This window comes from Prunus dulcis, chromosome 8 (assembly GCF_902201215.1).
Source record: "Prunus dulcis chromosome 8, ALMONDv2, whole genome shotgun sequence".
Lineage (NCBI taxonomy): Eukaryota > Viridiplantae > Streptophyta > Magnoliopsida > Rosales > Rosaceae > Prunus > Prunus dulcis.
Window position 1 is genome coordinate 12,500,866 of NC_047657.1, and position 26,307 is coordinate 12,527,172.

The 26,307-nt window shown below is 37.4% G+C and overlaps 6 protein-coding genes and 1 pseudogene across 9 annotated transcripts; 2 read left to right on the forward strand and 5 right to left on the reverse strand.

The window, feature by feature from the left end:
- Window positions 1-4,207: 4,207 nt before the first annotated feature.
- On the reverse strand, window positions 4,208-5,725 carry LOC117638499 (putative F-box/FBD/LRR-repeat protein At1g66290). Its single transcript, XM_034373616.1, has 2 exons — window positions 4,526-5,725; window positions 4,208-4,378 (listed from the first exon to the last, which is right to left on the reverse strand). Exons 1-2 carry the CDS (start codon window positions 5,723-5,725, stop codon window positions 4,208-4,210), a joined length of 1,371 nt encoding a protein of 456 aa, XP_034229507.1.
- Window positions 5,726-6,730: 1,005 nt separating this feature from the next.
- Window positions 6,731-7,486, reverse strand: LOC117638500 (F-box/FBD/LRR-repeat protein At5g22700-like). Its single transcript, XM_034373617.1, has one exon. The coding sequence runs from the start codon at window positions 7,484-7,486 to the stop codon at window positions 6,731-6,733; it is 756 nt and encodes a 251-aa protein (XP_034229508.1).
- A 760-nt stretch (window positions 7,487-8,246) lies between these two features.
- On the forward strand, window positions 8,247-9,624 carry LOC117638501 (F-box protein At5g03100-like). Its single transcript, XM_034373618.1, has 2 exons — window positions 8,247-9,320; window positions 9,418-9,624. Exons 1-2 carry the CDS (start codon window positions 8,247-8,249, stop codon window positions 9,622-9,624), a joined length of 1,281 nt encoding a protein of 426 aa, XP_034229509.1.
- Window positions 9,625-10,503: 879 nt separating this feature from the next.
- Window positions 10,504-14,581, forward strand: LOC117638828 (rRNA biogenesis protein rrp36-like). 4 transcript variants are annotated; one of them, XR_004587313.1, is made up of 12 exons: window positions 10,513-10,629; window positions 10,672-10,703; window positions 10,985-11,100; window positions 11,210-11,340; window positions 11,442-11,508; window positions 12,049-12,101; window positions 12,345-12,399; window positions 12,487-12,561; window positions 12,717-12,834; window positions 13,060-13,106; window positions 13,210-13,401; window positions 13,640-14,581. XR_004587313.1 is itself a non-coding variant. In XM_034373976.1 (10 exons), exons 2-10 carry the CDS (start codon window positions 11,020-11,022, stop codon window positions 13,318-13,320), a joined length of 738 nt encoding a protein of 245 aa, XP_034229867.1. In that variant the 5' UTR covers window positions 10,504-10,703; window positions 10,985-11,019; the 3' UTR covers window positions 13,321-13,535. The 4 variants fall into 4 exon arrangements, 1 of the variants encoding a protein (XP_034229867.1); XR_004587312.1 differs by having other exon boundaries at window positions 10,504-10,726; XR_004587311.1 differs by having other exon boundaries at window positions 10,504-10,703.
- A 2,001-nt stretch (window positions 14,582-16,582) lies between these two features.
- On the reverse strand, window positions 16,583-17,674 carry LOC117637311 (ethylene-responsive transcription factor ERF109-like). The gene has a single exon (XM_034372170.1). It carries the CDS (start codon window positions 17,605-17,607, stop codon window positions 16,792-16,794), a length of 816 nt encoding a protein of 271 aa, XP_034228061.1. The 5' UTR covers window positions 17,608-17,674; the 3' UTR covers window positions 16,583-16,791.
- Window positions 17,675-21,343: 3,669 nt separating this feature from the next.
- On the reverse strand, window positions 21,344-22,727 carry LOC117638502 (annotated as a pseudogene).
- An 872-nt stretch (window positions 22,728-23,599) lies between these two features.
- LOC117638761 (alpha-amylase-like) lies at window positions 23,600-25,709 on the reverse strand. The gene is made up of 4 exons (XM_034373868.1): window positions 25,547-25,709; window positions 25,307-25,439; window positions 24,158-24,963; window positions 23,600-23,995 (listed from the first exon to the last, which is right to left on the reverse strand). Exons 1-4 carry the CDS (start codon window positions 25,631-25,633, stop codon window positions 23,741-23,743), a joined length of 1,281 nt encoding a protein of 426 aa, XP_034229759.1. The 5' UTR covers window positions 25,634-25,709; the 3' UTR covers window positions 23,600-23,740.
- Window positions 25,710-26,307: the final 598 nt, after the last annotated feature.

Sequence of the window (26,307 nt, forward strand, 5' to 3'; positions counted from 1 at the left end):
TTTTTTTTGAAAAAAACAATTAGCTCATTATCATAAATCCCGACTGAGTACGTAAACACACTGTTCTAATTTGGTGTGCTTTAGTCCTGAGTTCAAGCCCTCATGATATCTGTGTGTGAGTTTTCTTCATCCCCTTCTTAACTTTGGCAAAAAAATAAAAATAAAAAAAAAATAAAAAAATAAAAAGGGGCTAACAAAATGCTGCGTTTAATTTATTAGGGCGCCAATATAATCAGGCATATCGATTGCGTATCCAAGCCGTATCAGATGGTCAACATTTCCGAAAAAAAGGTCTGCATTTTTCAGTAGTAGTGAAAATTTCTGTGGTTGTTACTTAAAAAACAAAAAAGAATTTTGTAGCAAACTTCAGAAGTTCTTCCTGTTTCGTGCACTGAAGAGTATAAAAGCAACTAAATTGGCCATACAGCCTTAGATCAGAACAAATTTTGATTTGATCTAAAGCACCTTTTTATCCCTGGCAATGCTTGACTAACCAAAAAATTCTTCCAGATGCAGGGAAACCTCAACCTGCAACTTTTAAATTGTATACACTTGGAAACAAGTAATTAATCTTGAATTCACCTTATTTAAAATGGAGAAAATTATTGAAACAAAAACCAAAGGGCATTGCAATGTGTATTCGGGTGCATTACAACAGACTGCACCATGATACAAAATTCAACAAAACTAGGCTATCGACTGAGTTTTCTTGTTTACCAAAATACGAAGTGCACCCTTTTACCTTTAAAGAATTTTATTTCTGTACTTGTGCCGGGACGAAACGTCAGAATATATCATTGACAGAGACTCTACAAAAGGTGCCAACCAAAGCAAAGAGTGCCCGATCAACTCAGAATCTTGTGCACCTCTGGGAGAATTGATGAATACGGTGAGAGTGTTGAGAGTAGGTAATGGTGGAGGGCTGGTCTTTTTCAATTTTTTTGGGAATATAAGAGCCTACACCATGCAGAAAGTTCCAGCCAAAAAAAGGAAATCATGATCAGTGTGGAAGAATTAATTGCATAGAATGTATCACAGCATACAATGTATATAGACTCACCTCATCATCAACATGTAGCGATAGTCTTCCCCCAAAAAGTTGATTATAGGATAATCCAAAATCTGAATATCAAGTGTGGCCTTCACACGATCTTTGCGTCCATTAAATTCAAGTGTAAATTCTTGCAGGTCTGGAGCACGGATGTTCAAATATTTCAAGTTTTTGCAACAATCCAACCGTATACTCTCAATCTGCCTTGAACATTCTGAAATCAAGGTAAAAGATTCAAGATTCTTAGCTCCACTTACTCGGAACGTCGTAGAATTGATAGTCGTAACTTGCAAGGATTTGATACTGGAACGCGCTATATGAATATGATCAGATATATTAAAGATACTGACAAATGCTCAAGGCAGGGGCTCCCTGACGTTAAACGACCGAAAGTCATGTCATCCAGCATCACCCTTTCGAGGGACATTGTTTTCAAAGACAGAAGGCCCATTGTTTTCAAAGACAGAAGGCCTACAGCTTTACGATCATTATTAATATTATCGTCACCTGGTAGTATCTCCACGCGCTTTAGACTTAAGGAAGTTAAAGATTTTGCATCAAGAAGGGTTTGAATGGATAACTCACTGTAGGGCTGTAGATATCCAGTTAACCACAAATACTGAATGCAAGGGCACCCTGAAATTAATGAGGAAAGAGGAGAGTAGTAATCAAGAGTCACTATTCTGAGGATGAGAGTTTTCAATGATGGAAGGCTTATGGGATCATCATTATTGTTGTCAGCCCAGATTCTCCCGCACTCTATATTCAAGTAAGTTAAAGATTTTGCATCAAGAAGAGTCTGCAGGGATATGTTATAATAGTGAAAGGAAAAGAATGAAGTTAATAACGACAAATAGTGAATGCAAGGGCAGCCTAAAATTAATGCCGAGAGAGACGCGGCTGTGAGGCTGACATCTCTGAGGGACAGAGTTTGCAGGCTGATGGCTGTCCGATATGGTCACATTCTCCAAATTCAAAATAACTATAGGCTTTGCATTGAGAAGGTTCCACCTCCAGGATAAGCAATACCAATCACAGTGATATGTATTATTGATGTTGATATCCAACTCTTTGACTCTTCTTTCAACTGCAAAACGCAAGCACTCTAGAACTTTCTTTTCGTCTTCGACTGAAAACAACGTCATGCGAAGCCGGAATTTGTCTAAGTGCTCGTATTTCTTGGGGAACGCCAAACACCTGTCCAAGAAATTGATAAACTTTGCATGCTGTAGTCTGTCGTCTGGCTCGTCTTCCTCGTCGAAATCTAAAACTGGGACTGATGACCACAGCCCTTCCCATTGCTTGCATAGAGAGCTCATGCGGATGGTAAGTTTTGTGGGAAGGAATTGGAGGACGTGGTGGATTACAACTTACAAGGACAGGTAAGTGAGGTATTGTGGCAGTGGCCATGGAGTTTTGCTTTCCCTTCAGATTATTCTTGTTTGTGTTTGGGGGATTTGGGGGATTTTTCTGTTAACCTAATAAGTTTCTTATGGCTTTATATACATGGGTGATCATAACACCGTAATTACAACCCTAACACCGTAATTACAGGGAATTATTTACAACAATTCTAGAGGGAATCCTTCTAAGGTAAGAAATCAACTAATTACTAATTACATAATTATCGCAATATAAACCCTAGTAAGGCTTAATTACACCGCCAATGCCCCTGAAACTTTGATAAAGTCAAATTCCATTTTGACTATCCCCCGCCCCAAAAAAAAAAAAAAAAACCTAAAAAAACTCAAAATTGTCCACTTTTATTCCTTGACCGAGGTTTGATGACCCACTTTGCCCCATGCCAACTCCATCCAAAAGTCTCTATTTTGTGATATTGAAAACTGCCATATATACCATGATCATTTTTAAAGTTCTTAACACTTTCAAATAAAATCTGCTTTAAAAATGCTCATGGTATATTATGATGCTTCTCCTACTTTGGTTAAATAGCTAATTTTGTTTTCAACAAACTTTAGAAGTTCTTCCTGTTTCGTGCACTGAAGTACAAAAGCAACTAACTTGGCCATACATTGAAGGGATTAGCCAATAACCTTAGATCATGAAGTGGGAAAACTAATGTTAATTAACATTCTATTTATTTAAAAAATAGGTAAATAAATATAGTGGATTTGGAGGACCTCCGAGGGGATCGCAAATCTCACGAATTAATTCAAGAGAAGGTAATGTATTCACCTTATTTGAAAAGATGAGAAAATCATTGAAACAAGAACATTGCAATGTGTCTTCGAGAGCACTAAAATAAACTCAACATGATATTAAACTTAGAAAAACTGGGATGCTGAGTTTTCTTGTATACCAAGATACAAGAGTGCACCTTTAAAGAACTTTCCTCCTGTACTTGTACTCAGAAGTAATGTAAGAGATGCACATGGTGCCAACCAAAATAAAGAGTGCCTCAAGTCACAATGTTTTGCACCTTTTTCAGAATTGATGATTACGTTAAGAGTTTTGACATTAGGTAATGGTGGAAGCCAGGTCCTTCTCAATTGTTTTGGGAAGATGAAAGCCTACAACATTCAGAATTGGAACAATTAACAGCACAAGCTGGAATAAATACATACTAACTGAAAAACGATCATGATCAATGGATGTAGACTCACCTCAACATCATCACGTATAGCATTAATTCCTTGAAACAATCAAATTTGGAATTCACCAGGAAGATACGAGGAAACCTCAAGGTTTATTGATAAAATTGGAATAACAAAGCATAACCCTAACCACAAGTAAAGTATGCATAAATACTTTTAGAAACCTTAGGAATAACAAAGGAATTAAAATAGGAAAATAACAAAGTTTCCAAAAACAGTAAAAACATTAAAATTGGATTTCAGGCTACTAAACATTCTCGGTTGCCCAAAAAAGCCCATGCATCATAGAAAAACAATGAGTTTTACTCATGATGTCGTTCCTTTTAAATCGACGGGTGATGGGTCCAATTCTGAATTCGGAGCCTAAATATGCATGCAGTTTACCATATTTGCCTTTGTTCGCATGTCGCTCCAACTCCTCTTCGATTGGTTCCGCCATTTGTTCTACATCAATCATCATACTTTAGCCTCATACATATTACATATATACTGTTAAATATATAAAGCCCATTACCCTCACCCTCCTTTACTTGCTCTGGGACTAGAGGTCAGAGTATATTATTGATAGAGACTTAGGTCCCAACCAAAACAAAGAGTGCCTCAACTTAGAATCTTTTGCACCTCTTGGAGAACTGATGAATACTGTAAGAGTGTTGACAGTACGTAATGGTGGATCATAGAACTTTCTCATATTTTTTGGGAAGATAAGAGCCTACAGCATGCACAAACAAGATTCAAAAGGGAAATCATGATCAGTGTGGAAGAATTAATTGCAGCACAAGTTGGAATAGAATACACAAAATTACAAAAGCAAAATCTATCAAAGCATATAAGCATGCAATGGATATTGTAGACTCACCTCAGCATCATCAACATATAGTGATATATTCTCGAAACTTTGAAATTTTCCAAGATAATATGCCAGTGAATAAAAATTTCTCCATTCAACATTGGAGCTGATTCTAGTAAAATACAACTTTGGAATATCAAGTGAGACATTCACAAGATGTTTGCAACCATGCAGTTGTAGTGTAAAGTTTGGGAGCGGCGGAGCACGAATGCTCAAATGTTTCAAGTTTTTGCAACCATCCAACCGTATACACTTAATCTGCCTTGGAGATTCTAAAACCAAGGTACAAGATTCAAGAGTCTCAGCTCCACTGACTTGAACCACGTCTGAATTGAAAATTCCAACTTCGAAGGATTTGAGACTGGAGGAAGGTAGAATATGAGGTGAAATATTATAATGAGGGAAAAATACGGATACTGACAAATGCTCAAGGGAAGGGCTACTTGAAATTAATTGGGCGAAAGTCCCGTAATGCATGTTCACACTTGTGAGGGACACTGTTTTCAAACAGGGAAGGCGGCCTATAGGAGGATCATTATTACTGTCATCCGTTATTAGGACGAACTCTAGATTCAAGGAGGTTAAATACTTTGCATCAAGAAGGGTCTGCATGGATATTACATAATAATTGAAGGAAGAAGTTGAAGTTAAGGACAAATACTGAATGCAAGGGCAGCCTGAAATCAATGAGGAGATCACAGACGAGACTTGGAGTCTCACTGTTGTTAGGGACAGAGTTTTCAATGAGGGCAGGCTTATAGGTTCACCCCTGTTCGCTATGGTCGCATTCTCCAAATTCAAACTAGTTATAGACTTTGCATTATGAAGGGGCGAGAGTAACGCAAAGCCAAGGGACCGGTGTATACGGCTGAAGCTGATATCTAACTCTTTGACTCTTCTTTCAACTGCAAAACCCAACCACTTGTTGAATTTGTATCTGTCTTCAAATAAACAGAACTTCATGTGAAGCCGGAATTTGTCTAAGTGCTCGTATTTCTCTTGAATTTCCAAACACCTGTCCACAAAATTGATGAACTCTGCATGTGGCTTGTCCTCCTCCTCTTCGAAATCTAGTACTGGGACTGAAGACCACAGCCCTGCCCATTGCTTGCAAAGAGAGCTCATGCGGATGGCATGTTTTGTGGGAAGGAATTGGAGGACGTGGTGGATTACAAGGACAGGTAAGTGAGGTATTGCGGCGGTGGCCATGGAGTTTTGCTTTCCCTTCAGATTATTCTTGTTTGTGTTTGGGTGATTTGGGATTTTTCTGGTGGTCATAATCGATTTCTTGTAGGGATTGTTAACCTAAGTTTCTTATGGCTTTATGTACATGGGTGATCATATATAGCCTCTCATCAATCAGGGAATTAATTAATTATAACAACTCTAGAATCAATAGGAAATCCTTCTAAGGTAAGAAATCAACTAATTACTAATTACTAGGAATCCTTCTAAGGTAACAATTATAACAATTCTAGAATCACTAGGAACTAATTACTAATGTACTACATGGCCATGGAATTTTCAGCTTCTTTTTTTATCTTCTTATTATTTGGTTTTAGACGTGTGTGTTTTTCTTTTCATAGCCATAATAGAAACAAACTTAAATTAACCCCCATACTTTTTCTTTTTAACGAGTTCAACCAAACACAATTAAGGCGTAAACAGATAAATTCCGAGTTGTGCCATCTTCTGTAATTTTTATAGTGCTTATTATTTTTTAATAAAGTATCTATTCCAACGACAAAAAAGAAAGAGACTAGACTTGTGGTTGTGTAGAAGTTGTGTCCAGATTTAGGTCCCAATATTGATTCAAAAACACAGACATATGCATCAAAGAACGTTCAATTTGCCGAATATAAAAGTGTGCTTTTGATGTATGGCACGAGAACATTCATAGCATTATATTTTCTGTCACACAAATTGCAGTCACAAGACACCCTGTGTGAAAAGAAAAAGAAAAGGAAAACAAAGAGTGATAAAACCTCCAATTTCGTTTCATCTTATATGAAACCAGTCTTCCAAAGAGTGATTAGGCTTTTTCTTTTTGAAAAGGGTATATAACAAGGATAAATTAAGAGATTACAATGCGTCCGAAAACGAAAGACGCCAAGAGCATAGGAAATAAATACTTCACCATCAGAGACCAGAATTTAGCAAAACTAACCAAATGTCTACTATAGACAACCACCAAAACTGAGCCAAATTGCACTATCAAAAGGATTCAAGACTGCAAAACGAAACTTTAACTGTTCCATTCAAGATGGCAAAATTACACGAAATTAGTGTCAAGCACTCGATAGAAGGGCACCGTGAAATTAAATTGGAGAAGGCCCGGCGACCAAAGTGCACAGTTTTGAGTGACAAAGTTTTCACAGATGGAAGGCTTATGGGATGAGATGTGCTATCATCAGTTATTCTCAAACTCTCCAAATTTAAGGTTGTTATAGATTTTGCATTAAGAATGGTCTTGGATAGGCAATAGTATTTGAATTTAGGTTTTCTTGGAAGACTGATCTCTAACACTTTGACGCTTCTCTCAATTGCAAAGCCCAACCACTTTTCTATGTTTCTACTTTTCCCACGGTATCTCATGCGAAGCCTGAACTTATCCAAGCACTTGTCTTTCTCTCGAAATTTCAAACACCCTCTTAAGAATTTAATGAACTTCTTCCGTCGAAGATTTTCGAGCTTTTCGTCGTTATCATAGGGCTCGCCCTCGTCAAAATCTAATACGGGGACCGAAGACCATACACCTTTCCATTGCTTAGAAAATATGCTCACGCTTACGGCAAGTGTAGTGGGAAGGTGTTGGAGGATTTGATCGATAACAAGGCCAGGAAAGCTAGGTATTGTGACGTCTTCTCGGTCACGATCGTGATCATCTTCCCTTGATTCATAGTACTCTAGGGTTTGGAGCTTTTTACTTGAATTTGTGTTTTCTATGGCAGTTTTTCTCTTGATAGCCATGGTAGATTGAGCATGAGTTTTGAATGTTCTGATGACTATAAGAAAAAGCTGTTGTGTTTGTAATGGTAGAAGGGTAGGAGACTAAGCTCCAACTAGAAGTCTTTGAGTAATAAAAAACCAAACAGAAGAACAGAAGAACATATATTAATAAAAATTGTTGACTTATCAAAGAGAGAGAGAGAAGGTGTGTGTTAACATTACGCAATCAGAGAGAGAAGAGAGCAGAGAAAGGAAGAAAATGGAGAAGAGGAAGAACCAATAGGAGAGAGAAAGAAACCAAAGTAAGGAAGAAAGTGGCGAAGAGGAAGAAGCGCAGAAGGTAATGATTGATTGGCCAAGGAAGAAAGGGCCAACTTACCTTTTTCGATAAAAAAATTTCCGGAAATTTGTAGAGAATATCTTGGGATTCTGCTGATATTTCGAGGAGTAGTAAATGGATAATTAAATAAAAATGGATATTTATGTTTGACTTGGGTATGTTTTGTCAACAACTTTGTACGAGGTTTAAGCATTGACCTTTTCAAATAGGCAGACGTGTCGTGAAAGAGTTCTTTGTATAATAAATTAATAAAACGGAAACTTGGAAGTAAATCCTATAAGATATTATTTGAGTTCAAATTTAGTAAAAATTTCTGACTCCTATTACGATATTATTTTTCAAAAAAAAAAAAAAAAAAGGATTTCCTACTCCTACAAGGATTCTAGCCTTATAAATAAGACCTCCTCTATCTCTTCTCTCCAATATCGTCATTCATTCACAATGGCTTACAAGGGAGAAACACGCAGCCGCAACAAGCCAAACACAAACACAAGGCTGCGGAAAAAAAAATTTGTGGAGACAAAAGCCATGGCCTCAACAAGACCTTATAATTACTTACCCGGCCTCATTATCTACCATATCCTCCAACTCCTTCCCACAAAACTTGCAGCCCAGGCTAGCTTTGTTTCCAAGCAATGGGCAGAGGCATGGTCCTCGATCCCTGTGTTCGGTTTCAAGGAGGGCGATCCATACAATCATGACGGAAATTTCAGGCTCCGAATGAGGTACCAGGGAGATGCGAAAGTCCTAGATGCATGGTTGAGATCTGCAGTTGAGAGAAGCGTGAAAGAGTTAGATATAAGCCTTCGAAACGTACCGACCGTCAAACCCTACTGCTTGCCCCAAACCCTTTTTGATGCAAAGCTTTTAACCACTCTCAGTTTGGAGGATGTGAGAATAGAGGACAATGCTGATCAGCCTATAAGCTTACCATCTCTAAAATCCATGTCCTACAAAATGGTTGACTTCGAGGGCATGGCACTTTCCAACCTAATTTCAGCCTGCCCTTGGATCGAGCATTTGTCCTTAAATTTATGTGACCTCGGCTCCTGGACATGGAAACTCAAAATTTCAAGTTCGAGTCTCAAATCCTTCGAAATTTTTGATTGCTATTCTCGCCACATTGAAGTTGAAGCCAAGAATCTCGAGTCCTTTAAATTTGATTCGGACTTTGAATTGCTTGAGAGCATGGCATTGTTTGATTGCACCAACATGAAATGCATTAACATTTTCAGCCAGCATCTTCAACACCTTATATTATATGCATTGTGCCAAAACAGTGTCGAGGCAACAATTAACACTCCAAATTTACATTCTTTTGATTTTAGTGGATATTTGATGGCTAACGTTTCCATGGCTCCATTGAAATTTTTGTCGGATGCAACACTCATACTTTTGGATCACATCAGAGGACCCACCTTCAGCTTGCCATTGAATCATTTTTCTACTTTGAGAGACTATCTTGAACACTTTGAATGCTCCAAAAAATTGAAACTATACATTCATGATGCTGAGGTATTTATACACACGTCCAAAAATTTCATTTTAGCAATAAATCTATACATTTATTTAATTTTTTTATTAATATATTTTTTGGTGTTTAATTGTGTAGGGTGTCATGTTTCCAGAAGATTTTAGAGAGGCCTTCCCTTCACCATTACCAAATCTCAAGCATCTCAACATAGTCATGAATTCTGCAGTAGAGGGGATACAGTCTGAGTTGATGGAGTCCTTGCATTGGATGGCACCTTCTGTAGAGAACCCATCAATAGAATCCCTAAGTAGAACAAATTCGTCCAGTACAATTACAGGAAAATAAATTGTATTAATTTATTTTTTTAACACCAAATAAATTGTATTTATTTATTTTAATACAAAATAAATTGTATTAATTGAAGGTGTATAGTAATTTACAATAAATATAAATATAAATAAAATTCTTGTTTCCATCCAATTTGTTGGAAGTCCTGGGTTCAAGATGTAAGACAATATGTTTTCGTTGTTTCACTTCAATTCTCATGGAAGTCCTTAGTATGCTATGACATGACCCCTCTCAATAAGAAAAGTCTTTAAAAAAAAACCAATTAATACATGTAACCAAATTAAATGCATTTTGATAACAAATACATTTTGATATAATCATCCATCCTGTGAATCAAATATTGTGTGAGCTCTGTTGCACCGATACGGAAGTTTTTGAGGGTATGCTCGTATCCGATACATCAAAGGGGTAAAAGCGAAAACATTTTTAAAATTTAGGGGTGATTTTGAAAGTTATTGAATATTTGGGTTTAAAATGTAAACTTAAAACTTCAAAGGAGAACAACTGTGCCAAAAAAATTAGGGAGATTCACTATTATACCCAATATGGGGGCCCAAATTATAAAAATACCCTATATAAAATGGACTTTAGAAACACACCCAAAGCCTATTTACAACATAACAAAAAAGCTTTTAACTTCTTATAAATTACAAAACTGCCATCAATTTCTTAAAAAAAGCCCAACCCCAAAATCTCATAAAAATACCCAAAGCACTCAATAGGGCATCAAAGTAATTTAATAATCAATATTAAATTCAATAAGGCTAGCTATCATTTTTTGAGTTTTTTTGGGTTTGTTTATAGGAATTCAATTGTGTAGGGTTTATTTATAATATTAGTGCTAGAAATGGGTATATCACTGAATATCTCAAAAAATTAATAATGACCCTGCCTGTGTCGAGATGCTAGCTACGTCTTTTGGGCGAGCGATTCAGACGGCAACCAAAAAAGGAGGAGGAAGAAGGAAGAGAGAGAACCCACCAGCAATCGCCGTAGCACCCGTCGCCATCGCCGTCGCACCTATCGCCATCGCCGTCGCACCTATCGCCATCGCCATCTCAGATTCATTTGGTTGGGTGGGTTTCTTACGCAGCTTAAGGTTTTCTTCTTATTCTTTCAATAAGCTGCTGCGTTGTTAATTAGATAATAGGTATGGATAATATTGGGGTTAATTTGTTTATATTCTTTGATAAGCTGTTGTGTGGTTAATTTGTGAAGTTGGAATTGTCGAAATATCAATTTTATGCCCTAATATTCTCATCTGTTGTAGTTTGTATGATTTTGAATGTTTTTGGTTTTAATTGTGTTCTGTATTATGTCTTTCTTGAAATTAATCAACTTGGATTTCAATTTATAGGGCAAACTCAATCCTATTTAACTCAGATAATTAAAATGAAGAAACCTCGAGGCACAATCTCCACATCAAGCAAAATAAAGTTCGAAGAATCCGAATCTTCGTCTTCATCCGAAGATGTAAGTAATCAAAAGTAAATTTTGTTTTTATTGCTATTATAATTCTTATTGTTGTGAAGAAGAATCAATTTTTGCATTTGATTTTCATTATTTTTTATATTTAAAATAGGAGAAGGAGATAGAGCAGGAGCTCGCAGATGTGACATTTGGAGAACTGCAAAAGGCACGCTCAAACGGGTCACATTTAGTGCACCCAAAGCCCAAAGAAGAGAAGAAGGGTGGCCGGGCAAACAAGAACCGGTAATTTGAGCATACATTAGATTGTTTCCCTTTGGTTTTTGTTGGGTTTTTCATAATGCAATTGAAGAGCTGAATATGTGTGTGTATGTTTGCTTTTGAAGGCCAATGGAGGTTGGTTGCAAGAAGCCTGTTACAAGATTTCGAGAGATCATTCAAGGTTCGAAAAAGGTGAGCTTTTGATATAAAGATGTTCTGCATTGTGATTTTATGACTTAATTAAGATTCAATTTGCGGTACGCCTATTGTGTTCCTATTGGGTTCCAAAGGTTTTCATGAGAAAATATTGATAACTTAAATAGTTTACTATGACAAAAATTGACGATAAATAACTGTAGCTTGTTTCTTGTTTTGTGTTTTTATGTTTTTTCTATGACCTACTTGGAATCAAAACCTGGTGTGTTATTAAGCATGACATAGGGGGATTATGGTTTTTAGTATTTGATGTGGATTTTATTCTTAGAATTCATTTCTCCTAGAGAAGTTCTTTTTGTATCAAAGTAATGTTAAAGCGAGAAAGTGGATGAGCAAAGTTGTGAGTAGTCAATCTATGATTAGAGCCAGGTATTTCCATACCTAGGCAATCATCTTATTAAGACAACTAATGGAGTATTGGAGTAAAGCAGAAGGCTTACATGTACTTCGTTTAGTGTAAAGCTTGAACAATTCAATCAGTGTACTTCGGTTGAAATTATTTCTTGCTATGTTCAGGTGGTACGTGACCCACGTTTTGAATCTTTATGTGGAACACTGGATGTTGACGGGTAGGCTTCTCTCTCTCTCTCTCTCTCTCTCTCTCTCTCTCTCTCTCCCCCTCCCTCCCGCCCCCCTCCCCAAATTGTGGTGTGTGTATAGATTACTTTATTTGGGCTTCTCTCTTTTTATGAAAGATGAGTTGCTACTTCTGGATTATCCGAAGTACCAAGCCAAAAATGAGTTGCAGTTATTTTGGATTCAATAAAATTTATGCTACTTCGAAAATGAAAAGGATAACCTGCATTCAACAGGTTTAGGAAGAGATATGACTTTCTATTTGCAAACGAGCTTCCTGCCGAGAGAGAGGTAAAATTTCTTAAATATGTTATATGTCTTCAGTTTCATCTCTACATGTTTAATATTTTTCTCTGATTTTTGTGTTGCATATGACAGGAACTGCAGAAGCAAGTAAAGAAATCCAAGGACCCAGAAGTCATTGAAGAACTGAAGAAACGCATATCTTGGATCGTAAGTGCTTGCCTTCAAAAATATATATTTGATAGATTCCCTCATTTATCTGTCCTTGCTATATATTCCTTTTAACTCTCTATTTTGCTTGAAAGAAAAATTAGAGAAACTGGCTCTGTCACTATTCAGTTTTCTTCATTGTTGTGTCTTTTCAGGATAAACAGCTCAAATCTGAGTCAGCCAAGCGCACCGAAGCTGCAATACTGGCCAAGCACAAGCAAAAAGAGAGAAAAGCAGCAAAGCAAGGGAAACAACCCTTTTTTCTTAAGAAATGTAATACTTTCTTGCTCTCTCTCCATCTCTGTGTGCATGTGCATGTGTGTTTTGTTTCAATAGCCTATATTTCCGGATAGTACTTGGCAGATGCAAGAAAAAGCAAAATATTTTAGATTCATTATACGAGGAATTCTAGATTCCTTGACAAGAGAACCCCAAGATCTTATCATCTGATTATTCGAATCCCAATTGTACTTTTTAAACATTTTTAATTATTTGCAGCTGAGATCCGAAAGAAACGACTTATAGAAAAGTATAAACAACTCAAGGTACAGATTTTCGTTTCGTAATGATGTTCAAAATACCTTGTTGGGACTAGTACTTAGTCATCATGGCTTTGGCAACTTACGTAATTTTTTTTTAAATGATCAGGGATCTGGCAAGCTTGAAGCCTTCATCGAGAAAAGGCGCAGGAAGAATGCTGCAAAGGACCACATATACATGCCATACCGTAGGCCTGACAACACTGAGCAACAAATGTAATGACTTCACTTGGTTCTGGAGAAGCAGAGTAAATTTTCTCATTAGCTGAGGGGCATTGGGAGACTACTGGATAGTGACATGGTGAGTTTGCTTGGAAAGCTGCAAATTTCAGTAAATTTTGAAGAAAAGCACCCAGAAGAATTTTTTTTTTAACTATTTGGATGTGGGTGGTAGGGTGCCAAAGAGTAATTCAAATGATCTTTTTCTTATTCGTAGCTGCTATAATTGCTCACTATTTCATTCTTTTAAATGCAATAGTGAAACAAATTTTTTTTAAAAAAAATCAAATAAACTCTCACCCTCTCTCTTCCCCACCCAGCCAACCCCAGAGCTCTGATGAAGGTAGGAACCTTGCTGCAGCTGGGAGAACTAGTACTAGTGGGCATACAAAGAGTTGTGTCAGAGGCCATTGGAGACATGTTGAAGATTCAAAGCTGAAAGAACTTGTGGCCCAATATGGTCCTCAAAAGTGGAACCTAATAGCTGAGCATCTTGATGGCAGAGGGACACACAATATTGCAGATTACAATCATCACTCAAGTCCCAACAACCCATCACCATTTCATCTGCCAAATACAACTCCATTCACATAGCAAATATCCATAATAGTTTCATCTCCCCACGAATCAAATTTAAAGAATCGTGGAATAAAAATCAACAGATTGAATTTTTTAAGGAAAAAATTGATCTGATAATCCTTAATCTTCCGAGAATAAAAATTCATTGTCTACAGTACTATCATTATCCCATCATCCTTTGCGAAAAAACTGGTGCCACCCTTGCAGATCGATTTCCCACCACACAGATGCTGACGTTGTTGCGAACCTTCGATATGCGAAACCCAGGTGGTTGGGTCGTCGCCGACCTTGAAATCTGAGTGACGCTGCAAACCCAGATTCTGAATATGCCATTATGTATCTGAGGACGCGCAGATCTCATCCTCAAATTGTCGACCTCACCATCATAATGAAGGGGTCCAGACCTATTGGCTCCATGTTGTGTTGCCGACCCCACATGGAGATAGAGAGAGACGGAGACAGAGAGATGGGAGGTGGCCAAGGCTAGGAGGAGAGGACTAAGGGAGAAGGAGATGGTTGGGCGATTCTTTGGGCGGCAACATTGTTTTTAATTACTTTTTTTTATAACTATTTTTAAATACAAGGAATTATTATTACTGTTTTGCCCATATAGGACATCATTAAAAAGGGAATCCCATGTTTGACACATCAGCATTTAATAGATTTAATAACGGGTTGTGTAATGGAGTGTGTAAATTGTAAGTTTTTCAGGGGTTTAAGTATGTACTTGTGAACTTGAAAATGAGTTTGGTGGGTCTTTTACCTTATAATTACAAACTTAAAGTATGGTGACCCTTAGAAAAACATAATTCTACATGTATATAGAGAGCTTCAATTGAATGATCTCTCAAATAATTATTTGAGAGACACCCTTGTAGGGCCCACTCAGTATTATATTTTACTAATTCAAACCGTCTATTTTGTAGATATTCATTCAAATATCATCTTTATAATTGAATCAGATATCATTTGACCAGTCAATTGAATTATTGAAATTTTAGTACTTTCTTGAAGCATTGTGTTCATTGATTTTGTATGACACAATTGGATGTCGAAACTGTTTCCAATTTATCTAATTTTTTTGCAAGGATGATCTGTAAATGTAGACTTTTAAAAATATATATATAGTTTGGATCGTTGAAAAAATATTTATAGCGGACCCTAAAAGGAATCCCTCAAATAAAATTATTTGAAGAATTCTTCAATAGAAAAAGTAATATATATATATATATAGCAGTCCCGATCTCTTGAACCACAGGAGTCCAAGAGATTGTGGTCACCCACCGTTGGATATTAATCCAATGGTTCAAAATGATATATAAATGCAATATGACATAAATGATTATTACCCGATTCAAGTCATAAATAAGTGAACCGTTGAATTTACATCCAACAGTGAGTGACCATAAATCTCTTGGACTACAGGGGTCCAAGAGATCAGGACTGATATATATAGTTTAAGTGCAAAACATTTTTAGTATTCATATTTTAACAGCAACAAATAGTTTTCATAGAATATGAATGGGGGACGGGTGAAGGGAATTTCAAGAAATGAGGAGGAGCAATAGCCAAAATGAAGAACCAAAAGTCAATTGACCTTTTTTTTAAAAATCCTGTAAAAGGTCACTTTGGCTTAAAATACCACCCTTGTTACAATGTCACTATTAAAAAAAAAAATTTATTTTAAACCCAAAAACACATAGTGGGTTTAGCCAAAAGTTAAGATCAGTAACCTCAATTAAAACTAATCCTAATTAAGAATGAATCTAAAATTTCCTATAAATTATATGGTTTTCTGTTTGCAGGGAAACAATAAGGTGTATGGAAATGATTGCTAGGAGAGTAGTTAAGGAGTTAATATTCATGTTAATCACTGTGACTATGATTATTCAATCACTCTCAGTGGTTGTAGAAAATGATGACCCTTTTCATTATTCTCCACATTCCCATCATATTTTCTCCTCACTCGCTTCTCTTAGTTTAGACTTTTATTAATGGGAACCAAGTGTTTCCCGTGTTTCTTCCATGCAACACTTCTATTATGTGCTTCTTGAAAAACCACCTCAAATGCTTTTGAATCCCACCAAAGCACTCCTAGATTATTTGGAAACAGCTTTTAAAACACTCCTTAGTATTTGTACTAATTTAAAACGGCTTTTGGCAGCTCAAAAAACACTCCAAAACGTTCCCTAAATTATGTAAATCATTCTTCATCATTAATGTTTTGCATCCTAAAATTAAGGTGGGTATTAAAAGGTGTTTATCATGTTTTATTAAAAATTGTCAAATTAGAGGACCCCACTCGTTTTGTCCACAACCACCCGGGCTAATTAGAGCATGTCCATTCATTGTTCATTACGCTTAATCTTTTTGACTCCAATATTAAAATCAAATCTAGAATAAAATGTTTTCATTTTCCTTCCCTTCGGATAATCCACTAATTTTGTTAGTGCAGTCCTAACCCTATTCCCACGTGCTAATAAAAAAAACGTGAAATTCGTGCTCCCAATTATTTTACTCCCGAAAAGAAAAGCGCACATGTTGTATTCTCACAAGTCACCTGAATGTTTTCGCTTCCAGTACACGTGGCATTGTGTGGTAGTGCTTTCAGAATATTGTGAACGCGCATGCTATATTTGATCCAAGCTGATTGGTACGTGTGGATCCCACAAACATAATTAGACTTTAAAAATAATACTAATTTTTGTTCAATTTTACATTGCGAACAAATTATGCAACATAAATGTGATTTGCTTCTAAAATTGATCACATAAATGTTAAATGAAGGACAGACGGACTTGTTTTAGTCACGTACAAAGCTACAATTTTGTCTAGGAAAAAAAATAAAAAAATTTGCAATTTTATGTAATTTATGCCTGAAAATAAATTGGGCTCAAGCGCTTTGAGCATTTCCAGAATCCGAGGAATGATCGGTGGCAAAATCCATCATCCTCATCCACTGTTGGATGTCGTCTTCTCCAATCATTTCCCAGAATTCCTTTTCCTTTTCCTTTCCCTTCCCAATTTCCGTCATTTCAATTTCCCGAGAAAATTCGTTGCTTGTCTCTTGCTCTGTAACTACCTGCTGGCGCTGTGCGGGCTGTGCTGGATTGGTTTGCTGGGTCAACAATGTGGTGTCGGGAAATGGAAAATTGAGCTTTGCTCTGGGTCCACGGAACTCGATCGCGGCCTTGTCGTAGGCCCGGGCAGCCTCCTCCGCCGTCTTGAATGTGCCGAGCCAGACCCGAGTCGCCCGTCTCGGGTCTCGAATTTCCGCAGCCCATTTACCCCAAGGCCTCTGCCTCACTCCCCTGTAGTTCTTCTTCACCCTCTTCTTGGGCCCCTTTTTGTTATTGTTTCCCTTTTCCTCCTGAGCTGGTGGCGGGAAAAAATTGCACCCTAGACAGCCCTTAATTTTGCACACGTTGCAGGTGTCCAAATCGGACTGTGTCAATAGGGCGTCAGTGTAGCAGCTACTGCCAGTTGCGCCCTGGTAGGAAGTGGCGGCGCATTGTAGTGGGGGGAGGAGGGAATTGAAGTCCATGGAGGAGGAGGTGGCGGTGCCAGCGACGACGTTGCGAAGCGCGGAGACGATGACGGTGAGCTCTTGGTCTTGGGTGAGGCGGCTCGGCGGCAGCGGCATCTGAGGCTCAGCCGGGTGGATGGACTCGGGGTCGTTGAGCTTGGGTCCCTTGTAGGAGGATCGCATGTTGTCGTCGTAAGAGAAGAGAAGAGAGAAGGAGATACTGTTGTGTGTAGTGAGAAAGTGTTTGAAAATTTTTGCGTTGGAGTGGACAGAGAGTGGTGGGCGTTTATATACGAAGGGATAGGGTGACGTGGGCAACAGCTGTCACACCGTTCAAACACGCAGTGTGGTCACACACGTGGGGAATTTTGTGGGTTGTGTTTGTGTTTTTCTATATGCGATGCGGAGTAAAGTGGAAGTGTACAAGTGTCCGAGCTGGACGGACTCTCTTCGCTTAACATGTGGGCTGAGGCTCACACGCGCCGTTTTAACAGCGGAAGGTGACCTGGGCTTGATGATATCTAAGGATAGGGACACGTGGCAGTTGGAGAAGTAGACGGGTTCCGCTATGGGGCAGGGTTGAAGTTTCCTTTTGATTAACGACCAACTTACACGTTAGTGATTACATCATCATCGCAGACAAATGAAAATCCTGACATGTTGTCCCTTGCTAGATTTTAAGGATGAACGTACTCAACAGTACTTGAGTCAACATGGAAACTTCGGAAGTTTTTTAGAACACTGCTTAATCTTTTTCATAGAACATAGCTTGATTATTTTTTATACAAAAATTACAACATGTCACATATGCACAGTTACAATTATAATGAAATGTAAACCAAAGAAGATTGGTAAAATTCAAGGATAATTGATTGAACTATCACAAATGCAACGATATGAGTTGGTTTAAATTAAAAATTTTTAAAAACTCTAAAATCGTAGGAAACTCTAAGTTCCAAAATATTTCTAAATTTAGCTAATAAAAATTATATCTAAAATTATATTAGGAAAATAATATCCTAATAGATAACTTATTAATGTAAAATAAAACATATGCTTAATATCAATTTATGAACAAACCTTGTTGTTTCTGAAGTTACAACAAATTATTTCAATTTTTTTGGAAAATAAATTGCGAGTAGGCCTGAAATAGTAGAAAACCCAACCCTATAGAAACTCTATAAATAAATAAAAATTCCGAACCCCATTTTCAAAAACAAAAGAACACTCCAAAAACATATAAATTACAACACTGTCACCAACTTTTCATAAGAAAAACCCACAATGAAGCCCATCCCACGTTTTATTAAAAATAAACCAAATTAAGACAATTGGTGGGCTTTTTCCTCTAAATCTAACCTAGATGGTGGTTTTTTTCCTCTTAATTTAACTCAGTTGACAAGATGTGGACTTCCTTCTCTAAATTTCATGACACAAGAACAAAAATGGAATATCATATATTGGGGCTAGTATTAATGAATACATGATAAGTGGCTAATTTTGAATATTTTTATCCAGATTCGATTAATCACGGTATCTTTATAATATTCATGGTAGAATCAGGTATAAACTGCTATTTCCACCCCTTGTTTTATTTCGACACCCACCTTATCTCCAAAATTTTATATACAAATTTACCTTTTATAAAATGATTTTTAAGGACTTAAGAAAAAAACCTCAACCTTAAAATAAAAACTCAATTTCATAAGAATTAAAAAAGAAAAAGAAAAAACCCTAATTAATAAGCATTCCAATGATGATGTTTAGCCAATATTAAAAGAATGGTAAATTTTATATTTGAGCTGATGGTGTAGTGCAAGTACAACCAACTCAAAAGTCTTCATTGATGAGTTATTGGATTTCGTTAATACGATGACGTAAGCAACTTTTTAAATTTTGTTTGATTTTATTTTTTTATTTGGAGATGTACTTAAAGCAACTTTGTATACAACCTGGAACTTTTCAACATGAAAAAAGAAACACGGGTGTCAACATCACAGATAGTCTTGGCATTTCACACAACACGCGGTTAGAAGAAAGCCTTCAAGCGCCAGCTGAACTCTCACTGTCATCTCGGAGGTCAATCCCTCTCCGTCCACTCGACTGCCAAAGGGTAAGACAAGACAAGTAGACAGACAGACCCCACCAAAACTTTGAACGTTCATTGCTGAATTGGATTTGCCTTCAAAAAGGAAAGTTCTCAAACTTCCATCCCCGTACACTAAAGTGTGTGTGGGACCACTCCTATTCCTGAGGCGTGTGTGTGTGTGTGTGATCGCACACAAGAATCTCTCACTTTCAACACTCATTCATTTCTTTCTAGTTTTCTTTAACCATGCGTGGTAAAATGATTATCAATTGTACAACTGTTTTGGCGCCCGTTATCAATGTCAATCACGATTGAGATTTTCCTCCATCTAAAAGCTGTAATTTAATCAGATGGTTGCACTCAATTTTGATCGAGTTCGGTAACGGGCGCCAACACATGTGTATGATTGATAATTTTTTTGCAATAAGGTCTAGATTTAAAACATGATGTCACACACACTAGCGGATCCATTAAAAGTCCAGAGAAGATTATGTTCTTTCCGATCCCAGATTTTCATGAGATTTCGTATTAAATGGGGGTAAGCTGTTTGATAAAATACCTTAAAGAAGACTAAGGCAGGGCAAGGAGGGCAACCTCTAATTTGTACATGAATATGTTTATATGAACATTTAAGAGTCACTTGATCTTCACTATTAGTAGTTCTTGCTCTGGAAAGAAAATTCATGAATCTATCACTGACTATACATATAATATTTGGCCTTTTAAAAAAAAAAATTATAATAATTCACTAGTGAAATGTTGTGTGTTGGACTCCCTCTTCCCACACTATTGCTTGTAAAGAAAAAAGAAATTAAAAAAACTTACGGATTCATAACAGGGGCTGAAAGGTATTTTACATGGTAGCAAGAATACTGCTCATAAGTTACTGGCATGTTAAAAAGACAACAACTGAATTGGGTCTGGACCGCACTCGAAGACCATGTCTGATGTTAGTGGCCTTGTCAGCTATGGATTAGACATTCCCTGAACGATACTGGGAAATCAGTGCATAAAACTCGCTTCCCGTCAAATCCCATGTCTCCTTGGAAACAAAGCATCTAACACATTTTCTGCACACCATTCACAATCTGCAATGAACAGAGAGATCTTCCAGAAGTAGCACGTGGTAGATTAGTATGTGCCCCATTTTCTTGTCGAAATTGTCTGTGCAAGTGTTATTTTGTATAAGGTTTTTCTTTCCGGTAACATAATGTAGGAGTAAATTTTCAGCATTCTCGTCGTCCACCACACGTCTATAACTTATGTGGATTAGTAACACCATGGTCACATAGAAAAATTTCTCTGTAATATCGGGTCATCATGTAACACTTTCCATTCCATAAAATGTCTCCATATTTCCATTCCCTGGATGTAGGCATATCCTTGCATGACTTGATCTGAAGGAAATGGAAGATGTTAATTAGATGGACTGCAACTTGAGCTCAAAACGGCTCATGGGCATCAATGCGTGACTTGGGATGTTAAAGTAGACTCTTGAAAATGGTGAATTTGTGAAGTTCATTGGCATTTTAAGGCCAGTTTTCCTTTATAGAAAATGGACTGTCAGAACAAACCCCATACACTCAAGATCCTTAACTTTTGGAGCAATATTAGCTTAAACACAAGATAACAGCTTCAGTTGCTAAAAGCTAGTACTTATTTGAATCTTCAAGACGCATAATCTGAACCCCATTGTAAGAATCTGAATCCAGCTACATAGACATCTTAAACTGTTCTAGTCAGATATAGACTCAGGCAAATAATGCAACTGCACTACAAAAATTTCTAACTAGTTCATTCCAGTTCTACAGAGATGAGATCAACAATACCTCATTCCTTTTTCTCCCACATGGCGTAATCCTTTCCAGAAGTCCCAATTTTGAAGGCGGGAGGCACTAGCTTCCCAATGTCAAGCCTTGGACCAATCTTGACTATGATTTTCTCATCGATGGAAGCTACATAGAAGTCTGCATCAGCTGATTGAATGCGCAAGGCACTGTCGGTGAGGCAAATTAGATCCCGTTCCTGGATCTGATTGCAGTGAGTTAGTGAACTCCTCTTTCAGACCCCAGTCAAAAGAAGTGGTCATAAAACTGTGACAAAAATAATCAGATAAACAAAGTTGAAGTATGGGCCATAACCATCAAGTCTAAATAGGTTCGCTAGGGAAACAGAAAGACCTCAAATACTATGCGGTGAGAAAATGCTTAATCTGGCAACAATATCACATTATTTCATATTTATATGTATTGGAAAGCAAGTTCATGCTGAGTCTTCACCTAATTTATAACAGAAACATGGCAGTTTTCTAGCTTGAGAAAAAGAGTAAATTAAATTCCAAGAACTTACAATCGATGGGATCCCTGGATGAGTAAGAATGTAGGCATATCCGTGCATGACCTTAACCGAGAGCTCCACCCACTGAACATCCAATGCGAAAGCTCTTTAAGGACTTCTGTGTTTTTGTGGTCAGTATCAGGAGCAGCATTGTAGTCAGCTCCAGTGTCATGGTTCCCCTTGCCATCAGAATATTGTGTGTCGTCGCTGCAAATAAGAGAGGGGCTTTAATCAGTCCTGTATCCCACTATCATGTAAGGCATTTATCAGTGACTTCAATTCATCTTGGCTTCAATATTTTGATGCATTGAGATCATAGAGCCTTCCAGGCATGTATCCTTAGAAAAAGGAAAGATACGAGATCAATGCTCAATATACAAAAAATTCTCCTATGACAGTCATACAACTACTGTTATGGCTAAAGACTAAGCTTTCAAGAGTGGAATAAATTTTTTTGGATCAAAGTCTTGTAGCAGACTTGCGTGCTAGTTCTGCGATCATCTTTGAGCTTAACAACTTTAAATAAAATGTGGTTTGCACAACTGACAAGGTTCAAGAGAGAGTTTTCGGACAGGTAATTACCTTCAGGTGAAATCGCATCAGAAGGTGGAGGAAGCCAAACATGTGTAATCCCGGAAGTAGCTAGTTAAGGTACAGACTGTCTTAAAGAGTTGTACCATCCTCCTTCTTGCTTGATTCCCAATTGAATCCCTGATCATCAGCCCCCCGAAAATACATTAGTTCTACACAGAAAGACAGAGAGACAGAGAGACAGAGAGAGGTTATGTATTACTATAAATACCTGAAATAGGATCTGGGAAGCACTGAAGTCGGCTGCAAGAGTGATAGAGAGAAGGAAATGGTTAAGAGTGTTCATGTTTCCTTGTAATTAAATTAGATCCTTTGATGGAGGTGTGAGAACTTGATTGTTACCGTAAATTGAAAACCTGACTGTTTTTAGGCCTAAAAATGTGAAATCTGACTGTTTTGGTAAGTGATTAAAACCTGTTTATACCCAGAGATATGAAACCTGGACTGTTTTGGTAAGTGGGTGTCCTGACTGTCATTCAACTCAGATTGTGGACCATTAGAGACATGCCTTAAATGCTAATTCCGCTGCTATCTATGGTGCGGCTGACATTAACTTGTCCCAGCTAATTGCCAATGATGGAGAATTGGAGATGGAGGCACTTGTTCTTTGCTAAGGAACAAGAAGAAATAAATAAGGTCGTATTAGGCTAAGTTTTGTCTCCTAGGTCTACTCTCGATACCATTTTTACTTTTTTTTTTTTTTTTGAAATAAAGCGATCATGTAGTATTCCAAAAGAAAGCTGACACAGTACATACGTGTCTAGAGTGGCCTCGTTAAAACCTTCATGGGGAAAACCTAAAAGAATAAAATCCCGGAGTAGGAAAGAGTGCCACGCATGCCAAAATAAAACAACCAAAAACACAATCTTAACGAGAATCCTGAATAATAGTATCAATAAGCCACGCAGGGGGAGAGTCCAGCCATTCAGCATCAGCAGCATATACAGAGGAGATACCATTTTTACTTTTAACAACTAAGATATTGACGTATATACTGACACATCATTTGGCGAACAAATTTGGTAAAGAAATTAGGCTTCTCTAATGTCAACCTCTAATAATGACATTTCAATTGGATTCTTCATAGATAAGAGTCTTAAACAGTGTAATTGCTTCCAAAGAAATTCCACACATGCAAATTGTATTCACTTTCTCGCATCTTCCAAAGAAACCTCAATTTTTAATTTTTATTAGAGGACTACTATTTGCTTTATTCCTTGATAAATAAGCATAAAATACACTTGCAAATGCAATACAACAATTTCTAGTCACTTCATTCCACAGATGATGTTTAAGATTTCATGCTTTTTTCTCCCACACGGCGTAATCCTTTCCAGAAGTTGCATTTTGGTAGGTTGGAGGTACAAGGTTCCCAACGTCGTACCTTGAACCAATCTTTGCTATGATTTTCTCATCTATGGCAGCTACGTAGAGATCTGCATCACATGCTAGAATACGCAAGGCACTGTCGGGTTTGATTCGGTTCCGGGATCTGATTGCAATGAGTTTAGTGATCTCCTCTTTCAAGCCCCAGTCAAAGAAGTGGTCATAAGACTGATACAAGATAATCAGGTAAACAAATGTTAAGAATGGACCATAAGTAACATAAGTTTTCTGCTCTAATAAGTAAAATAATCAGAATCTCATATTAGTGAGGGCTTGTGAAGATGCCAACTTTCTAACTTGAGAAAAGGTAACTCAAATTTGGAAACTTACAATTGAGGGAATTCCCGGGTGAGTGAGAATATAGGCATATCCCTGCATGACTTTATCTGATGGAAATGGCCAAATTTTTTGTGTGGAACCTGTATCATGATTGTCTATGAAAGTTACACTCTTTCCAGGCAACAAACCAATCATTCCTGGAGCCTTTCCATTCCGGTCCTTCAGCCGCGACAGTTCCCCTTGGACTGCAGCTTGAAGTATCCCTTTAGTGGTAAAATCAAATGCTGTAACATCTCCTCCAGCACCCTCTACCCATCCCGCAAGCTCTTGACGATGGGCATCCTGATTGTACTCTGGTTTTCCATCACTTCCAGTAGCAAGGGAATTCCAAAGTTCCCCTACTGCGAAATTTGGACTTGTGTTTGTCATATACAACTTGGTAATTTCTGGAGAATATCCCCTGACAAAATCAAATCTCCACCCACTGAACCCAATTTCAGTCTTTAGCCAATTCATCCAATCCGAGAGCTCTTTCTGTACTCTTGTGTTTTTGTGGTCAATATCAGGAGCAGCATCGTAGCCGGCTCCAGTGTCAGGGTTCCCCTTGCCATCAGAATATTGTGTGTCGTCGCTGCAAATAAGAGACGGGCCCCAATCAAGGCGATCGTCTGGGGTTCCTCCTTCAAAGATGCACCATATTCCTCTCCCATCTTGTTTCTCTGCAGTTCTGTGGTTTATAACTATATCTGCCACAGCCTGTATCCCACTATCGTGGAAGGCGCTTATCAATGACTTCAGTTCATCTTGGCTTCCATATTTTGATGCACTGAGATCATAGAGCCTTCCAGGCAAGTATCCTGGAGAAAGGGAAGAATTGGCATATGGCAGTCATCCAACTGCTGCTAAATAGCTAAAGACTCTATGCTTTCAACATTGCCACAAACTAAATTTTAGGGTCATTTGGTATTATATGGATTTCAAATGATTCCTTATAAATAGTTATTTCAAATATATTGTATCTAGTTATTTAAATAGTCATTTGGTATCTAATGTTTATAGATTTTGATTTTATTTTTGACTAATGTTTTTTGGTTATCAAAGTTAAATCATTCCATTCAAATGCACCCAAATTAAGTTCTAGCTCAGCAACTTCAAAATAATAATAATAATAATAATATTTCTGGTTTGAACAGATTTTACCTTCAGATGAAGCAGCCTGAGAAGGTGGAGGAAGCCAAACATGTGTAATTCCAGAAGAAGCTAGTTCAGGTACGGACTTCCTTAAAGAGTTGTACCATCCTCCTTCCTTCTTCCATGATTCCCAATTGAACCCCTGATCATCAGCCCCCAACAAAATAAGTTAGCCCATAACCCATTGACGCATAGAGAGAGAGAGAGAGAGAGAGAGAGAGAGAGAGAGAGTATTCTTTCTGTAAATACCTGAAAAAGGATTTGGGAAGCAGCGAAGTTGGGCAGGAGATTGATGCAGAGTAGGAGACAGAAGAGAGAAGTAGTTAAAGATTTCATGTCTCTTTCCTTGTATCATAACCTGCTGGTTTGAGCTTAAAGTTGCATTGTGAAATGGTTTCCGTTTCATCATTGTATTTAAGATCATCTTACAAGATGCAGGTGTGAAAACGCAACTGCTATTTAGCCTATCTTCGTACAAATATTCCACATCAACGTCAAGATATTTTCTTTTAATCTTCAGAATAGGAGAATTTAACTTACGACCTTTCAACATTGTGAAAGAGAAATACCATTAGACTAACGTCAAGTCAAAATCAAGCGCAATCGGCTGCGTCTGATACCTCAACATATCCACAACCATTGTCAATCCATGCATGGAAAATATCTTAAGACTTCAATTGGATAGGGATACTTGAATGGTATTGTAGAAGACAATTCTAGTAACGTGTGGAAAAGCCTCTAGTATTAACGCTTTTATTACATTTTTCATAAATCCCTCTTTCAAATTGGCAATTAATGTAATTAAAATAATACTACTGTTACCATATTTGTATATCATATTTCTATATTAATTTATGTGATAGGACAATCACATCAATTGAAATTAATTTAATATTTTATTTCCTTTTATGATTTATTGACACTTTTTGATTGATATGGTTGTCCACTTCATCTGCCACATGAGGTGGTATAAGAATACGGTAAGAGTATTATTCATGTAATTACTAACA

Excerpts from the sequence above, each read along its gene's own strand:
- LOC117638499 (XM_034373616.1), bottom strand. The coding sequence starts at position 5,725 with ATGGCCACCGCCGCAATACCTCACTTACCTGTCCTTGTAATCCACCAC. Across the intron at positions 4,379-4,525 it reads TATATGTTGATGATGCTGAG|GCTCTTATCTTCCCAAAAAA; the intron begins GTGAGTCTACAA and ends TGCATGCTGTAG.
- LOC117638500 (XM_034373617.1), bottom strand. The coding sequence starts at position 7,486 with ATGGCTATCAAGAGAAAAACTGCCATAGAAAACACAAATTCAAGTAAA.
- LOC117638501 (XM_034373618.1), top strand. The coding sequence starts at position 8,247 with ATGGCTTACAAGGGAGAAACACGCAGCCGCAACAAGCCAAACACAAAC. Across the intron at positions 9,321-9,417 it reads TATACATTCATGATGCTGAG|GGTGTCATGTTTCCAGAAGA; the intron begins GTATTTATACAC and ends TTAATTGTGTAG.
- LOC117638828 (XM_034373976.1), top strand. The coding sequence starts at position 11,020 with ATGAAGAAACCTCGAGGCACAATCTCCACATCAAGCAAAATAAAGTTC. Across the intron at positions 11,341-11,441 it reads GGCCGGGCAAACAAGAACCG|GCCAATGGAGGTTGGTTGCA; the intron begins GTAATTTGAGCA and ends TTGCTTTTGAAG. Across the intron at positions 12,102-12,344 it reads GGAACACTGGATGTTGACGG|GTTTAGGAAGAGATATGACT; the intron begins GTAGGCTTCTCT and ends TGCATTCAACAG.
- LOC117637311 (XM_034372170.1), bottom strand. The coding sequence starts at position 17,607 with ATGCGATCCTCCTACAAGGGACCCAAGCTCAACGACCCCGAGTCCATC.
- LOC117638761 (XM_034373868.1), bottom strand. The coding sequence starts at position 25,633 with ATGAAATCTTTAACTACTTCTCTCTTCTGTCTCCTACTCTGCATCAAT. Across the intron at positions 24,964-25,306 it reads TCAGGCTGCTTCATCTGAAG|GATACTTGCCTGGAAGGCTC; the intron begins GTAAAATCTGTT and ends CCCTTTCTCCAG. Across the intron at positions 23,996-24,157 it reads ACCCGGGAATTCCCTCAATT|TCTTATGACCACTTCTTTGA; the intron begins GTAAGTTTCCAA and ends ATCTTGTATCAG.